We start from the raw sequence: 16,937 nt of genomic DNA on the forward strand, positions 1-16,937 counted from the left end.
GTAAAATATTTATCAGGCTTTTGCACCAGTGCAAAAACACACAGCTTACATAATCTTCAATCTATGAGGACACAACAAGTACAAGCTCTTTTTTTCTTTCCGAGTGTGACTTACTAAATCTCTACGAGGCTTTTTTTCAATGCTCCCTATACTGGCACACACATTGTTAAGCCTAACAACCTTACATATACAAAAAAAAAGATAAAGCTGTAGAAAAAAAGAAGATTGAAAATGGAACAAGCAAAAGCTGCAGATGGATATCTACCAAAGTGGCACTCTAATCATTCGCCAAGAAGGAGAAGATAGGGAAAGGGGGAAAAAAAAAAAATCCATAATTTAAATAGTAAAGTTTGGTGTTACTGCAGTGCTCTGCTGCCATCCAGCAGCACACAGCAGTACTGCAACAAATGCTTCTTCGCCCGACACAAAGTGAGTAAACCCCCCCCCCCTAATTATTCCCATATTTAAACTGTAAATATTGGGTACATGTTGAGATTGTTTTGATAGGTCAAATATGAGAGGGACTGCAGAATTAATTATTTCATACATCAAAACCTTTTACACCCTGCTGAAGTGCCACGGTGGATATTTCATGCCTTCCTACCATTTAGAAGAGTGCGGGAGCTTCTGGTGTTGACATTATTGTGAGAATGTAAAGATTCCAATTAACAATACATATGTTTTACTTTTATTCCCTGAATTAAGAACCTTTTCACTGTAAAACATCCTAATAAGAACAGTAAAACTAATGGCGGAAAGCTCAGTGTCGAACCAGTCGCACTAGAACCCAAATTACTTCCTTCCACTGCTGAAAAAAAAAAACTTCCAAACACTGACTTCTGATGTTGTGTGTGATTTCAGATAGCGTTTGGTTTAATTACTGAAACTGGTCCAGATGTCTTCACCAGTCTTGACTGGACTTCTGTTTGATGAATTTTAGGGACAAGTAATAGAGCCCCATGAAGCCTAGACAGACTGCCAGCAGGACCAGGTAGCACGAGTACAGAGGGTACTGGTTCATGTGCATGGCCTCCACCACCTGAAAGACAATAATAAGGGTTAGAAGATGAGAGAGATGTTGAAAGTGTTGGTTTGTCCATGTACAGTTTGCCTTCAGATTTCCTCTATAACATTTAATATCTGTGGCTAAATAGGACATAATCACAGTTACAGTTTAGAAAAACCTCCTTCATTGTGAATAAATTATAAACTAATTGCAATTGTCAGCAATTACCTCTTGTGAAAAATCAATTAATCACTCCAATAAATGGAATATTGTACTCTTGTACAGTAAAACCAAGACTAGGACCAGGATTGATTGATGCCCTTTTTCAAAGCAGTGTTGATAAACTCTGAGGTTCAAAGATTTGTGTGAATGAAACTGTTCAGAAATTCCGTAATATGAATCCTTACTGCTACACAAGGGTTCCGATTTTGTTTTCAAATGAAATTGCAGTGTTTCTAACTCACGTGTATGCCGTCAACGTTGATGGTGATGTTTCCGATGCTGAGGGGGTACTTGTTTCCCCTGAACTGCACCTGCAACATGCCCTCAAAACCCCAACGCATGAAGGAAGCGTGAGAGAGCCATGAGGCCACTGGGGAGTCAAAAACACACACAGGTAAAAACATCTCATACTGAGCGCCATCTTTCTTTTCTCAAGCTGCTCTCTACCCTCACACACACACTGTATTCCTCAGGCTCCCAAGGACGAGCAACTAATTGACTGAGGACAATTAATCTGTGTCCTCACCAAGCCACATATTCTCAAAGCTGATGACAAATCCTCCAGTCAAATAGAAGACAGTGAACAAGGCGTTGCCCATGAAGGCTGATGTCTGCAGGGTGGGCAGCGCAGCAGCTACAAACAGAGCCATGGCTCGGCTGCAGTAAACCATCAGCCAGACCAGCAGGAAGTTGAGCAGGAAACGGTCCAGAGCCTCGTTCAGCCCCGCCAGCCAATAGATGGGCAGACCGTAGACCAAGGTGAACACACAGTGCTCTGGTAGCTCCCCCAGGACCTGAAGATGGAGAACGCGCACATTCAAGTATACACAACAGACAGAAATGCAGAAAAAACACACACGGACACACACACACACACACACACACACACACACATTCAGTGTTGATCCTGGCTGGTGCGTTTGGGTGCAGACACAGACAGTACCACACCACAGTAGTGCACATGAGTGAGGGGGGGGCGTCGCGCTGAAGTGTGAGTCCAGCATGGAGCGAGGCTGACCCCTGCTGGAGATGCAGTTTTATCACTGTGGTTTACCTTGGCGAAGAAGTAGGAGGTGACCGAGTACATGCCGTCCTCCAGCTCGTGGTAGAGCATGGCTCTCTCTGAGTGACCTGCAGACGACATCAACATCATCTGATGAGGCAAAGCTCACAGTACAGACCGTATGTACAGCATTATAACCTCTGGTATCCCAGCCCAAAAAGAAAAAGTCTCAAAGTCTCATACTAGCTTCAAACAGGGGTGAACTGCACTCTGTCTTTAGCAGGATAATCAGGATAATATTTGAAAATGAAGACCTATTTGGAGTGAAGAGTTACAGTCAAGATTTTTACTGGATTGTGTATACTTTACTTGGTAGTGTAGAATATAGGTTATCCTAGAAAAAAAATCCTACAAAATGTCACAATTTTATTAGAATTGTGAAGGTGTCAAATATGGGCAACAACAAAGACTTATTCAGAGTTGTGTTTGCTCAAGTTTTACTCAAATCAATTTTTTTTCTTTTTAGACACGAGTATGTTTTATTGAGTATTGTATGAAGGGCACAGAGAACCTTTTGGAGCATTTGAGATTTTAAAAATGGAAACACAGTTTTGGGGTTTGTGTCACCTTCATTCTCAAAACTGTTGTTTGCATCAAAATAATGGAGAAAAACTTTTGCTGTACATCACATTTTTAACATAAAACATCACTTAAACCTAAGTTTAAGTGAAAGAGCAGAAAATATTTTATATATTTTTATATGCTTAGATTCTGAGACTGAAGATTGGCTTTGGCTGCCGTTGAAGTCATGGAGGTCAGCATGTGAACTTTATTAACTATTTAAATGATTTGAAGACTGACTTTGACTGTTATCTAGGAGCATAAGAGTCAAAGTCAGTCTGGCTTTAATTACTTACATTTAGCTATGACGTCCAGCACCACAGCAAATGGGGTGAGAGCTCCGATCATGTAGAGGAGGGCCACTGTGTCCTGAATGGACAGACGCTTTTCCCCTGCCCCGTAGTACAGACAGCCGACCAGCAGTGACATGAGGAGGGCCTCGAAGCCGTGGACCAATAAGGTGACCAGGTCTCTGAAGTCATTATACATGTGACGCCTGACAGAGAGCAGAAAGGAGAGGAGATCAGTTTTCACGTGTGTTCCTTTTGAGTGCGAGAATACATCTGTGCGCGCGTGTTCTTACCTGATTAGGATGGTAAATTGGTGAAGCCTGCCAGGCAGTCTGTTTTTCTGTTTGGAAATAGTGACTACCTCCTCTCCTTCCGCCCTGCTGGGCTGCTGAGGACTGCAGGAGATGCAGGCAAGAAAGCAGTGGATGAGTTAGCCTGGGTTTTTATGGGTTTTGTCCAGAGCTAAAACTTAAACACAGAGATTTTTTTTTTTTTTTTACCCCCAAAACGGGCTGGCCTTGTGAAAAGCTGATTTGTCATGAGTCAGGAGGAAGGGGTGACTCTCTAACCATGCAACCATCTAATTTTCCATTTTCTGACCGAGGGGGCAACCCAGGAATTGCCCAAAATCGCTCTTCACTGTCAACCCGGGTAGGACAGCGATGAGCAATTTTACAGTATTTAAAATACAATCACTTCATAGATTTAACCTTTTAAAATACACCATCGCACCTGTGGGATGTGTGGGCCTCTGTGACGCTACTTTGGTCTGAACTGGAAGCTCTTAGTCTCCTGATTCTATTTGTGCAAAGCATTTTAGGATCCTCAAATCACTACAACAGCTGTTGACATAGAACTGGTTCAGACTTTTGGCTAAGGCTTCAACGTATGGCTACAGGCCTTATATTCCCTTTTTTATGACAAAGATAATAGGCCAAGCAAAGAAACCTACATTTCTACCATGTTTGTGCCTCCGTATCTTTGTTTGAGTGTCCTTGTACTCATTCTGACTCTTTGTTTGTAAAGTTTAAAGAGTTACATTCAAATGAGACCAGGGTTATGACTTTAATGCCTAACTAGTACTTATGGTGCACGTTCGGTGGACTCTCTACCCGACGTCATTAGAGCTTGATATATTGAACAGATTTAGTATTTACTTCAAGGACTCCTGCTGTACTGAAACTTTAGTATTGTCCCTCCCTTGTAAGTCTTTTTGGATAAAAGTGTCTGCCATAGTAAATGTGATGTAATCAAAAGGGCTGAGGAATAGTAACCTTTTTATTTTGGATACATTATGCTCGGGCACAAGAATGGGGGTATTTAGTAACAGGTTAAAATGATGATGAAGTGAGAAGAAAACGCTGAGAGAAAAGGAAGGTAACGAGAGGAGAAACATAAGAAATAGGAAGATAAGATGAATGGAAACAAGAGAAAGGTGGGAAAAGGTGGTGAATATTTAGTGAGGCTACAAATAACTAGAATTAATTTTCATTATTGCTTCATTAAGACTTAATCATTCTGTCTATAAAATGTCAGAAAATAGTTAAACAACCTGTAATTATTTCCTAGAGTTTAAGGCAACATATTAATCTTGCTTCTTTTGTCCAATAGACAGTCCAAAACCAAATATATATAATATAAAATACTGAAATGATGAACTGATTTTCAAAATATTTGCTGATTAATTTTCTGGCATTTTTGAATAATCCTTTCAACATGTTGTCTCAGCTCAAATGTGTAGGGAAGCAGAAAGGCGGAGAAAAGAGGCCAAACTTAGACAGAAACACCTACGCAAACACACGGCTACCTTTCAGTCTGTGTCGGGGCTGTGTTGGTCCCAGCTGGTTTCCACATGTGATCCTCTGTGTCTCTGACCCTCTCCATGAAGTGTTCGGCCAGAACTCTGGCCCGCTCCAAGCAGTCAGCCTCTTGCTCTGGACTGCGTCGATCTATACTGATCAGATCAACTGGACACACACAGACACACACACCAACAAAATGAGACTTGAGGAAAGCAAAAAGGTTTGTAAAGAAGAACGGATCACGTGTGACACCGTGGATGTTTCAAGAGTTATAGTATTTCTCATTAAGAGGACGCCTGCAAATAAAGTGCCAAAAACATTTTGACCACTTTAAAGCCGCTTTTTCATCGTTGGGTGCTAGAATAAAAGCCCCACTTAATGCCATTTTGAGGGCTTTCTACACACACACACACTAACCATAGAAGTCAGAGGGGTTGCAGTATCGTGGGCATGGGTATCCCAGTGCAGTGAAGTAAGGCACCATATCACGAGCAGCACCACAGTAAACGGCTGAACCCGACGAAAGCAGGACGATGAGGTCGAAGAGCTGGAAGATGTCTGATCGAGGCTGGTGGACTGACAGCAGGACCACGCGGTTTCCCCGGGCCAGGCGGGACAGTGTGATCACCAGGTTGTGGGCTGTGAAGCTGTCCAATCCCGATGTGGGCTCGTCCAGGATCAAAATACCTGGAAAAAGACCGGTTAAACAATCCATAAGAAGACACGACTCTCTGCCTGCTGGTCAGAATGGTCCCCTTCTGTCCTAATTTTGGTGATCAGCAGTGATTCGGGGGGATGTGGACATGGAGAATGGATCCAGACCAGTATAGTAGCAGCCACAGATTTTAATGGTTAGAAAATCTGTAGAGGTTTCACTAAAGTTTGTAAAGTTCAGTGAATAAACAACTGTTCTATAAAAATCCAGACGAATGGGAGGATTATACTGTTTGAAAATGGGAAAGGTACTGTCTCATCTCTAGTTGTATTGTATATGACATGTTAATACTGTATCGCAGAAAAGGGTGAGCAACTGCTATCGATGACTTTCTTTGACTGTAGTTGGCAACAGCGACATGTCTATGTATGCAAGACTAAATTGCTACTGCAACTTTCCTTTGTTATGAGTGGCACGGGTCGACCATGCATGTAACTTAACCCTCAGTGACTGAACAGCTCCCCCTGTTCGACCAAGGTTTTGAATTTGTGATATTATGATGAGTTTACAAGCTCAGCTCCATGAGAATTCTCACATGTAAAAAAGCCAAACGGATGGAAGGATCAAACTTCAAAATAAAAGCTCAGGGGAAAAGAGGCTGTCTCTCTCTTTTTTTCTCTCACCGGGGTTCCAGAGCAGTTGGACTGCTATGCTGACTCTCCTCCTCTCTCCTCCAGAAACACCCCTAACGTAGTCGTTTCCCACCCTGGTGTGTGCACACTGTCGCAGCCGCAGCTCTGCGATAACATCATCCACCTGTGAGGGGAAACATCGAAGACATGGTTTGTCACGCGCAATTTAAATCGCCTAATTTTGACAGCACGCAGAGCAGTTGGTAACCAATTAGTATTTAATCTTACGATAATTTGAGGAAAGATAAATAGATACTGCCACCGCATCTGGTCTAAATGAAGATTATATGCAACATGTGGTCAGTGTTTGTATTACAAGGTAGATAGACAAGATCTTTTGTTTTTTAGACCCCTAGCCTAGGCCACGATATCCTCATGCTGTGTACATTCTTTGCCAGTTTGGATATACTTTGAGTCCTGTTTATTTATTGAACCTAATTTTACCCTCTGGTCCCTCTGAGCCTGTGTGAAGTGGGAGGGGAGCCTCAGTTTGGCAACAAAGACGAGAGTCTCGCGGACGGTGAGGTGAGGAAGAAGGCGGTCGTCTTGGCGGACGTGAGCGATGCTTTTCTTCACGAGCTGCGGCGTGTTGGGCTTCCCGTTAATCAGAATCTGGCCGGACGTCATTGTCCCGCCCTCATCCCGACATGTTATGATGTCCAGCAAAGACGTTTTGCCACAACCTGAGAGAAGGTGAACACGCATGTGAGGCAGTTACCAACAAACGTGCGATGGTTATGCAAGTCGAAATACGTACACGAGCAAAGCAAAGCAGCGAGCGGTTTCAGGAAGCATGTGTGACATATACTTCATAATGTTCTTTTGTATAACCCTGATGAAGTTCTGTTTTTTTCTCAACCAATGAACATAATTTTTGGGATATCCATTGGCCTCAGAAGTAGCAGATTTTTCTAGTTCATGCACCTGGAGTCTAAAAGAGGATAAAAAAGTTTTTATTGTTTCTCTGTGCTGTAATATGTTTTGTTTTGTTTTTTTGAACCAGTGATGGAATGTAACTAACTCCTTATGTTGTTAGGCACTTATGCTAATTGATATTGTAATTCAGAGCAAAATATTGTACTTTTTACTCCACTAAGTTATTTGACAGCTTTGTCTGCTGATTCTACATATAAAACATACTATAAGCTTATAAAATACATTAAGTTGTTAAAGAATAACAACATATTGTTGGTTCCCTACCTTTATGACTTGTGACCTCTTACAAAAAGCAATGTTTAGTCTAGAGTCCTTGTCATTGGTCTTAGATGTCTGTGAGTTGTTAGCAGTTTGACCAAAGAGTGATTTCTGCCCCTAAAGTCTTCACATGGTTACATTTAAATAACTGAGGCACAAAGTGGTAAAACTGTCCAATATTTTTCAAAACATTATTCATATTATAAGTCTAAGAAATTAATTCATATTTATGTAGCAGAACTTTGTTTTTTTCTTTGTTCCCATCCCATTAATCATCGCACGAACCCACAGATTTACCTTGTGACTCTAACCTTTTACCGAGTATTTACTTTTACTGAAGATACGAATCGGAGTCCTTTTGCTTTTTCAACCACTGCAGGTACTCCACTGTAGTTTGAACATTTGAACAATGCTGCTGATATGAGGACCTTGACAGTAATTCTTAAAAGCTGTGTGTGTATGTGTGTGTGTGTGTGTGTGTGTGTGTATGCTGCGTTGTGTGTGTCACCTGAGCTGCCGATGACGGCCAGCATTTGTCCGCTGCGGACTCGTAGGCTGAGCTTGTTGATGGCCGTCTGCTTGTTTCCTTTTATCTCCCATGGCAGCTTGAACTCTGACAACCTCTCATACCAGGGGATCTGAGCCGCTGTGTCCACCTATGAACACAGACATACACACACACACACACACACACACACACACACACACACACATTTACACAGTGAGAACATACAGTATGCACAAATACAATACAGACAGACATGCACACATAAAGAGGTTGAAATGGTTAAAAGCTAAAGATAACTGCATATGAAAGCAGAGCAGGTATCCTTCAGTTACCTCATAGTGCAGGTTGTTGACCTCCAGCTCATTGCACCCTCCGCTGTAGGTGAAGTAGAGACTGCTGTCTTCTTCAGACGAGAATAACTCTGTGTCTTGATACTGTTAAAGAGGAGTAGACAGGTCAATGAGTTTCATACAGGCAAGGGTACACTGATTTGAATTTTGTAGTTGTAGCTGTATCATTAATAACGGACAAACTGCAATAAAAACTATGCAAGTAAAGGTACAGATAAAACCCTTTTTATCAATCACTACCTTAAAGTTTCTCTTCAGAATTACAGATTTGCAAGAAACATGAGGGAATCTGTGGAGGAACAAGTTAGCGCGACCAGACACTCCATAGAAAACCACAGATTTTAGTAAGACAGCATTAAGCCATTGACAACAGTGGAAATGGCAAAAGCAGGTAAACTTTTAGTGACACTTACATGAGATTCCCTTTCATTTTAAAAGAAGAAAAATCTAAAATTGCAATCTTGTTTGATGAATTTCCCAAATGTTTGAATAATCAATGTTTTTCATTGCTTGCTTGTTTACTTTACTCAGTGAAAATCAACCTTTACAGTGCTATAGCACCTACACATCTTTATCTTTTTGAACTTTCTCAACTAGGACAGTTTCAATCACTCATTTATTTAGTGATCACTTTGTGCATGCACAAGCATGCGAGCAGGTTAAAACTTGTGTGCATCTGTGGGCGTGTAATTGTGAATTGGTATGCATCCGCTTGTGTGTTTGTATGTGCAAATAGTTGCCTGAGACCTTTTGTGGGCCCAGAGTCCATTTTAAAATGACCCTATTATTAGCATTATGTAATCCCTAAATCTCTGCAACAAAATAAAAGTATAAATGTATGATTCAAAAATGGAGCACATGCTCACACCAAATCTACTCTACATACTGTACACTATACTGTCGGTTACATTGTATATACAGTATATGTTATGTAAAATGGCTGAATGACTACTAGTGACAGGAGCATCCAGTTTACAGACCCTCCTGGACGCTTTTTCTTTAGTACATTAACCTACAGAGTATCTCTGAAAATGTACTGTTCATTCAGACATTCAGAATGTTGTCATGGTTCCTGCAGCTGTTCTAACCAGTTCTTGCAAAATGTGGTAACTGAAATAGGAGAGTAGAACCTATGGAAACCGTTTTTCTCCAATGCGAATAAACCAGACTTCAGATGAAACTGAAATAATTATATTACTAATCTTTTTAGATAAACCATACTGGTCTAGTAGAGCCCGGTTTCGCTAAAGTCAGTTTCAGGATCCACTGGTCACAAGAAAATCACAAAGGTCATCAAATTAGTGTCGAGAAAGACGGATGATGAACACTTAGGTCAGTAAAACTTTCTCAAGTTTTCACATTGCAGTAAAAACTGGAAAACAGAACTATAAACACAGTGACCTAGAGCTGCACATTCAATATGCAAAATAAAAAATAGAACTTTTACAGTATGGACTTTGATAGAAAAACAAAAACAGTTCCTTATATACATCCATTGTCAATAAAGCCAAATGAGTATACTGAAAATCATTATTAAAGCATTTGTAGTAAAATTCATTCAAAATCATCCATATTAAAAATTGTATAATTTCTAGATAAAATATAAATTATTTTTGGTATTTGTCATTTTGACAAGGAAATATCGAAGCAATGTTTTTTTGTTTTTTTTCAAACGATATCTTCAATAAACAAACTAGACTTTTTTTCTTCACACTGGGGTACTATTTTAGGCAATAATAAATGGTTGCTTGTTTTATGAAATCAAAAAAACTTCCAGCAACAGTAATGAAGCAACAGAAATGCTCTAGAGCAAACTGAACTCTTTTGACCAACATACCTACATTATAATCAATTAATTTAGGCAAACAAAGTTCAAGTAATAAAATTAGTGGTTATGCAGCAGTCAAAGCTTAGTGGTTGGTGGGGATGGGAATGAAAGGAATCAACAGGAAGTTTACATGTGCTTTTGACTGAACCAGGGTATATATATTAGCAGAGGAACTTAAAAACAAAGCCCTTAAGAGAGCTAAAAAATAGTAACATGTTTTTGTCCTGATGTTTATGTGATTTCATGTAATAGACTCACCTGCGAGGAGCCTATTTTGTGACTGAGGCCATTGTCTGCGTCTGTGTCCATGATGATGCAAGTTGCTGGTTGATGTTTGTAGAGTCAAGCGGTCAATTCCCCCTTGTTTTCTCTTCTTTCAGGATCCTCTCTTTTTCTCTGCAAGGGTATCTGCTGTTTTCCTTCCTGATGTTCCCGTTCACCGTTTCTTCTCCCTGTTAGGAAGTTTGACTCCTGTCCAGCTGAAGATCTCGTCTTGTCTCAGCTCACAAGCCCTCTCTCTCAAAGCCTCCAATGTCATGCCATGTCAGTTCTTCATCTGCTCTGTCCTGTCAGTCATAGCTTTTCTGGTTGCAGCACACAATTTGAGGACTGAGGTGAGACTGACAGCCAGTCAATCTACTCAGCTTGTGTGTTTTTTTGTCGTCTTTATACAACTCCAGATCAAAGTTCTCAAAGATAACGCAACATTCACTGTGTGTTTATGGTTCCTGAGAGACACCACTGCTCTCGCACTGCTGCTCTGTACAGGGAATGGGTGCAGAGAAATAAAGTCTGGGACTGTAAGACGACTCAACTTTAGAGATTCACATGCTGTATATTACTGGTATGGATATGAACAAACTGATGTGAGACGGACTTGATACAGTTGGCGTTTGGAGCAGCAGACTGGCCGGAGACATGAACAGATTTTATTCAGTGCAGGCGTTGGAGCCAGAGAACGGGACCAAAGTTAAAGAGTCCTTCAAGTTTGTGTCGGAGTTGAAGAGGGATGTACGGAAGGACGGTGGAGAGGGGCGATCGGAGCCCTCCTGTTGTCTCAGCGTCAGTAAGATCTCCTACACAGTCAGGTAAATGCCGAGGAAACAGACTCTAAGAATCAACTAGTTTATCAATCAAAAGTCTGGGTCAAATTATTTTTAATTTTATGTGGTTTAACACTCATTGCTGATGAAATAGCAGAAAAATAAATGTAATGTGTAGTACACAGACACTTGCAACTCTTTTTGTATAGTCTGTAGTCTAAAAGAAAACATAAAACATACAGTGGGGTCCAATGGGAATTGGAAAGGGGTCATAGGGGACATACATACATACATACATATATATACATACATACATATACATATATACATAGAAATTATAAACACAAAACAAATGATCAATTTCCAGTTTCACAGTGGGAATTAATTCTGTTCTGAGAATGTTAAAAATATGTCCATGTCCATGTTTGTGTGTGTGTGTGGTTTTTATGTCTGTGTTTATGTGTGTGTGTGTGTGTGTGTGTGTGTGTGTGTGTGTATGTGTGTTTATGTATTGCAGTGAGCATGTGGGTCCATGGTGGGACTTACCCTCCTACAGGAAGCGATGGACTCGTCAGATCCTCAATGATGTCTCTTTCCACGTAGACAGCGGGCAGATCATGGGCATACTGGGCAATTCAGGTTAAAACTCAGCTCAGTCCAATGAGCAAAAGGTTTAAAATTGAATGGTTAAAATAAATCAGATATTTGTATCAACATGCATTAAACAGCTGTTAAATTGTAAGGGCGTTTTCTAATGGAAATGAGTGACAAGGTTAGGTTGTGTAGGTATGGGTATTAGATAATGAGTACAAGATATTATGTTTTTGTGAGTCTGAAAGTGGTCACGTGTTGTTCAGGATTTGAGTCCATTATGATCACTGGGAAAACTATTACTAATAATGAGGCAACACTCTCTTCAAAAATAAAACAGAACCATAAAAGAAATCCACCTACAGCAAAGAGTGAAGAATGTGTGTGGAGAATCCTCCTGTTGGCCAATCTAAAATAAAAATCTAAAAATTTAAAATGTTCTTAAATATACGATCAGACGTTGTGCCCAGTCTTTTATACTGTATGTACATATGTATCCACTTGTGTGTGTGCCTTTGCGTTGTAAAGGCTCAGGAAAGACCACGTTATTGGATGCCATCTCAGGGAGGATTGGAAACCGGGACACCCTGTTGGGTGAGGTCTTCATTAACGGCAGGAAACTGAAGAGAGAAGAGTATCAGGACTGCTTCTCCTATGTACTACAGGTAACACACAGAAACACCCAAACACACAGTCCAGTACAAACAAACACAATCAGTTATTGGTTTTCTCAAAAATTAAAGAAGTTTTTTTTTCCTACCCCCAAAAGACAAAAAATATTTTATAAGAGATGCTTCTCTTATTTGATGCCTCTTTCAAACTGCAGCCTATAGCTGCTGACCTGTTCTCATACTACCTCATTATCTATACTAATGTTTATAGCTGTAGTGTTAAACGAAATATTGCCAGCACATTAATAAAGAGAGTAAAAAGAGGTTTGAAAGTTATTAGCACCTAACGCTCATGCACACACACACACACACACGCGCGTTTCACCTTGCTCTAGTTCTCATCACACACCGACATTTGGTTAAACTTTGCCCTACAGTGTCACATCGGAGTGGCCACATGCAGACAGTTTGTATGTATTTAAGTTGCCTGTGGTTATACTAACTGACATTACAAAAAACTAAATGAACACACTACATTTTGCAAAAAACTCCTGAAAGGCTGCCCTGGCTTCTGTATGAAATTAACTTAAGACCCTTGATAGCCTCCTCATATACTTAATCTCTCAATGAGAGGTGCTCAAGTGTATCCAAAGCCTGAATTAAAAGCACTGGCTTAAAACTGGCCTTGCTTCCTTTCAAATCATCTCTCTCTTCTCGCTGATAACACACACCCCCCCCCACCCCACCGCCCCCACACCCTCACCCTCAACCCACCCCACCCCCTACCCCCCTGCTCTCTAAGCCTCGTCATTAACTCCCCCTGCTAAGCTGAAGATGAGGAGGTGATATGAGCTCCTGATATTAAAGTCATTCAGATGAGAGACTAAGGAGAAGTGGGACTGGGAGGTGCCATGTGTTAATTGAGGCAGGCAGCCGGTTCAGCAGGTTCAAAGAAATGTGCATGTGTGTTGGTGTGTGTGTGCGCATGTATTTGGAAAATGTGTATTACAGTTGGTTTGCACACGCATATATGAACATACATGTATATAGTACTGTACAGTATGTGTCCTACATGGATGTGCACCCGGTGTGCAGGGATGTGCAAAGATGTTGTGGAGAAACACTCTGAAATCTACATTTTTCTGATTCTAAGTGTGTAGATTATTTGACATGGATGTTTAGAGCAAATTTCATACAACAGAAGAAAACTTTGCACATCTATTTCATGAGACAGGTGTGTAGGAAAAGGATACATTGATCCAGAGTAGCAAACAAAATCATTCAAGCATTAAAAATAATCCTTATATTTACAGTTATGTTGGTTTGTCCAATTACTTTTGAAACGCTGAAAACGAGGCTTTGTTTCAAATACATAGTGGTGATGTAGAGAGGCAAAATTAACTGTAAATTCTGCATGGTGGAGGTAATTGCTATGTCAGTATGATAAGTGTGTTTTTCATTGATTTTATCTTAACTAACTTTCTTCAGATAAGTACAGTCTCTTATACTGTATTTAAAAATGGAGGAAGATTCTATTACAAAATACATTTTTACATTCTATCTTCAATAAGTATGACAGACCCACGAGATATTGGTCTACATCACTGAATCCTCCATGTTTTTTTTTGTTGTTTTCTTTTCATTAATACTCCTTTTTCCCCTCTCCCCCTCTCTGTCTCTGTCAGAGTGATAACTTGTTGAGTTATCTGACAGTGGAGGAGACTCTGACGTACACAGCCCAGCTGGCCCTGCGGAAACACTCGGCCGAGGCGATAAAGAAAAAGGTGACTTCTGAGAGCCTCTTCTGCTCTGCGCACTCTGTTATTTTTCTTTAGCTAAACTGGACGTTTCGTCTGGCTGGGGAAAAGACAAAACGGAGACAAAAGGCATGGGCCTGGAGAGCCAGAGAGGACGATTCTCGAAACAGAATGCGTATCTCTTTATATCAATGAAAGCAACGTTTTCAGCAACAGTAGTGCTAATGGATATGGCCAACCTAAATTCAGAAGATGTGTGTCAAGTTTCGTTTTTTTTCCCCGCAAGAGCATTGTGATTTTCTGATGTGTATTTGGCAAGAGCATGTAAGCCAAATAGAGCTTAGTCACAGATAGTACAAGGAAAGCTATGTCCAGCATGAGGATGACTGAGAGCACTGGGTGTAAGAGAGATTTAAACATTGCTTCAAAGGTAAAATCAGTTGGACATTCCTTCTAACCCCTGTGTATAAAGCACACATGTAAGTATTAATATTTTACATGTGTTCTTTGCTTCATCAGTGTTAGGTCTGCTCTGTTACAGCTACTCAGCACACACGGCTGATGTTTACACCCCAGGATGATTCTAATGTCAAGGCAGCTATTAAGAAACAGCCAATTTTAGCCTAGCGCAGGGTTACATATGTCCATCTTGTCTATGATTTTCAATCTCAGCGATGGAAATGCATCACTTGTCAGCTAATTTGTCAGTAGTAGTCATTTTTTCTTGTCACCTGACCCTTGACCTCTGGCTCCTGTGCAGGTGTCGGCGGTGATGGCTGAGCTAAGTCTGAGTCATGTGGCCCACAGTGTTATTGGAGGTCGTGTTTTCCCAGGGATCTCGGGGGGCGAGAGGAGGAGAGTCTCCATCGCCAGCCAGCTACTTCAGGACCCAAGTGAGTACCTCTGTGGCTGGGATGTGCCCGAGGAGAATTACAGGATTCTTTTTTTTCTGGGTATCGCCACCATCAGGCTTCCAAAGGGTGCTATTGCCGCAAATCATGATGATGAGGTGAAATGAGGTAAAAGCCCTTATTCCTTAAATTCTTAAGTCTTTACAGAACTTAAAGGAGGAGATATTGAGTAGATAAACTGAAGCATTAGAGAGGATTTGGGAAACTTTGAGACACATGGGGTAAGGATTATACAAAAGGAGCTTGAACACCATATCAGAAAGATGTTGAAAATGTTTAGTACACATACATGTTTAGTGAATTATTGCACAAAACACATGATATTTCGTACGTATAGTCTTGGAAGCAACAGGGCCAGAGGCAGGATTGTGCCATCCTGAGAACAGAAGAAAGTTCACTGCAAGACCCGTCTCTCCCTAAAGACTTTTACAAGTCCACAGTGAAAAACAAAGAGATCTAAGTAAGAGAGGAATAAAAAAAGGACAGAGGAGGGGACAGAGGGAGAGATGGAGAAGAGTAATGAAAGACTGGGTTATCACACCGCGAAGGGAACGAGCAGAGACTCACCTCTGTGTGTGTGCGCCCATGCTCATCCCAGGTGTAGTTTATCAGGTCTGCGGTCCTCCAGGGAGGATGAAGGGTCTCAGTCCTCACTCAGGATTAGAATAGCCCCGGACACACACACATGCACACACAGAGTCACACACAGAGTAATGAGGAGTTCCCATTCGCTGCCTCTTCAATCAACCAGGAAATGAATTAATCTCACAATTAAAGCATCTGCTAATTCCACTCAGCTTTCATAATGCAAAGAGGCAATCTTTTAATTGTCCTAATTAGAGTAATTAACTAAAAAAAAAAAAACTCACTTATCTTCATAAGTTAAGTTGGCCCCGCTGAGAGTCCTGCATATGCCACTTAATAAAAAGTACATTTAAAAGTTTTCCAACTTAAAAGAAGAAAAAAGTTATGTCAGTGTTTCACTGTGTGACAAACCTGCACGAGGGCGACGACGTCATTGGGGCTTTTCTCGTTGCAGGGGTTATCCTATTGGACGAGCCCACCACAGGCCTGGACAGCATGACCGCCAATCAGATTGTGGTTCTGCTGGCAGAGCTGGCCCGGAGGAACCGCATCGTCATAGTAACCATCCACCAGCCACGCTCCGAGCTCTTCAGGGTGGGTTTTCGAGAAGAAATGGAGAAAGGAGAAAGAGTGACTAGTTGACTGAAACTTCTTTTAAAGGGATAGATTCACATTTTTTCAAAGTTTATCCTAAAACCATAGTCACATGCCCCATATGTACGTTGAAACAGTTTTTGGTTGCTGTAATTGTTCCTCCTCGTCTCCATGAGGAGATCCTTTCTAATGCGATTTTAATGGAAGAGACTGGGGACAAAATCCACAGTCCTCCTGTGAAAAAATGCACTCTTAAGCTTCAGCAGTCTGACTAAGTCGAATCAAGAAGGTACCCTCCAAAGTTACAGCCTTTTAAGTTGGTAATTTTTCCTTTTTGTTTCCACGGACAGTGTTTTGCTAAGCTGCCGAGTAGGGATGGTAACTCTACTAGCTATAGTAACTTTATTTGTCTGACACCTCATATTAGCTCCAGACATACTTGGGAAGTCATTTGTACTCTGTGGATTTTGTCCTCCATCTCTTACAGTAAAATGACATTAGGAAGACATCTCGTCTCAGCTGTTGTGCACAGGAGGAACGATTACCGCAATCAAAAACGGTTTCAGTGTACATATGGGCATGCGTTGTTTTCAGACTTGAAAAAATGCAAACCGATCCTTTATCACTGAAAAGCTCACAATCTTCTAACAAGACAGGAGATCATATGATAGGCA

The 16,937-nt window shown here is 41.0% G+C and overlaps 2 protein-coding genes across 2 annotated transcripts in view; one reads left to right on the forward strand and one right to left on the reverse strand.

Moving 5' to 3' along the window:
• On the reverse strand, positions 1-10,834 carry abcg8 (ATP-binding cassette, sub-family G (WHITE), member 8). Its single transcript, XM_040139962.1, has 13 exons — positions 10,430-10,834; positions 8,326-8,427; positions 7,994-8,141; positions 6,736-6,974; positions 6,283-6,415; positions 5,362-5,631; positions 4,950-5,109; positions 3,436-3,537; positions 3,149-3,348; positions 2,283-2,359; positions 1,755-2,022; positions 1,471-1,598; positions 1-1,039 (listed from the first exon to the last, which is right to left on the reverse strand). Exons 1-13 carry the CDS (start codon positions 10,478-10,480, stop codon positions 902-904), a joined length of 2,016 nt encoding a protein of 671 aa, XP_039995896.1. The 5' UTR covers positions 10,481-10,834; the 3' UTR covers positions 1-901.
• abcg5 (ATP-binding cassette, sub-family G (WHITE), member 5) overlaps positions 10,566-16,937 on the forward strand; it is a 12,949-nt gene continuing 6,577 nt past the window's right edge. The window contains exons 1-6 of the mRNA XM_040139963.1: positions 10,566-11,259; positions 11,732-11,853; positions 12,334-12,470; positions 14,102-14,200; positions 14,934-15,066; positions 16,124-16,263. Coding sequence (XP_039995897.1) covers positions 11,090-11,259; positions 11,732-11,853; positions 12,334-12,470; positions 14,102-14,200; positions 14,934-15,066; positions 16,124-16,263 — 801 coding nt within the window. The 5' untranslated portion in view covers positions 10,566-11,089. The remainder of the gene's footprint in view (positions 11,260-11,731; positions 11,854-12,333; positions 12,471-14,101; positions 14,201-14,933; positions 15,067-16,123; positions 16,264-16,937) is intronic.

This window comes from Xiphias gladius, chromosome 11, assembly GCF_016859285.1.
Source record: "Xiphias gladius isolate SHS-SW01 ecotype Sanya breed wild chromosome 11, ASM1685928v1, whole genome shotgun sequence".
In the NCBI taxonomy this organism is placed as follows: Eukaryota; Metazoa; Chordata; class Actinopteri; order Istiophoriformes; family Xiphiidae; genus Xiphias; species Xiphias gladius.

Excerpts from the sequence above, each read along its gene's own strand:
- abcg8 (XM_040139962.1), bottom strand. The coding sequence starts at position 10,480 with ATGGACACAGACGCAGACAATGGCCTCAGTCACAAAATAGGCTCCTCG. Across the intron at positions 6,416-6,735 it reads AGGCTCAGAGGGACCAGAGG|GTGGATGATGTTATCGCAGA; the intron begins GTAAAATTAGGT and ends TTCCCCTCACAG. Across the intron at positions 1,040-1,470 it reads TCAACGTTGACGGCATACAC|GTGGTGGAGGCCATGCACAT; the intron begins GTGAGTTAGAAA and ends ATTGTCTTTCAG.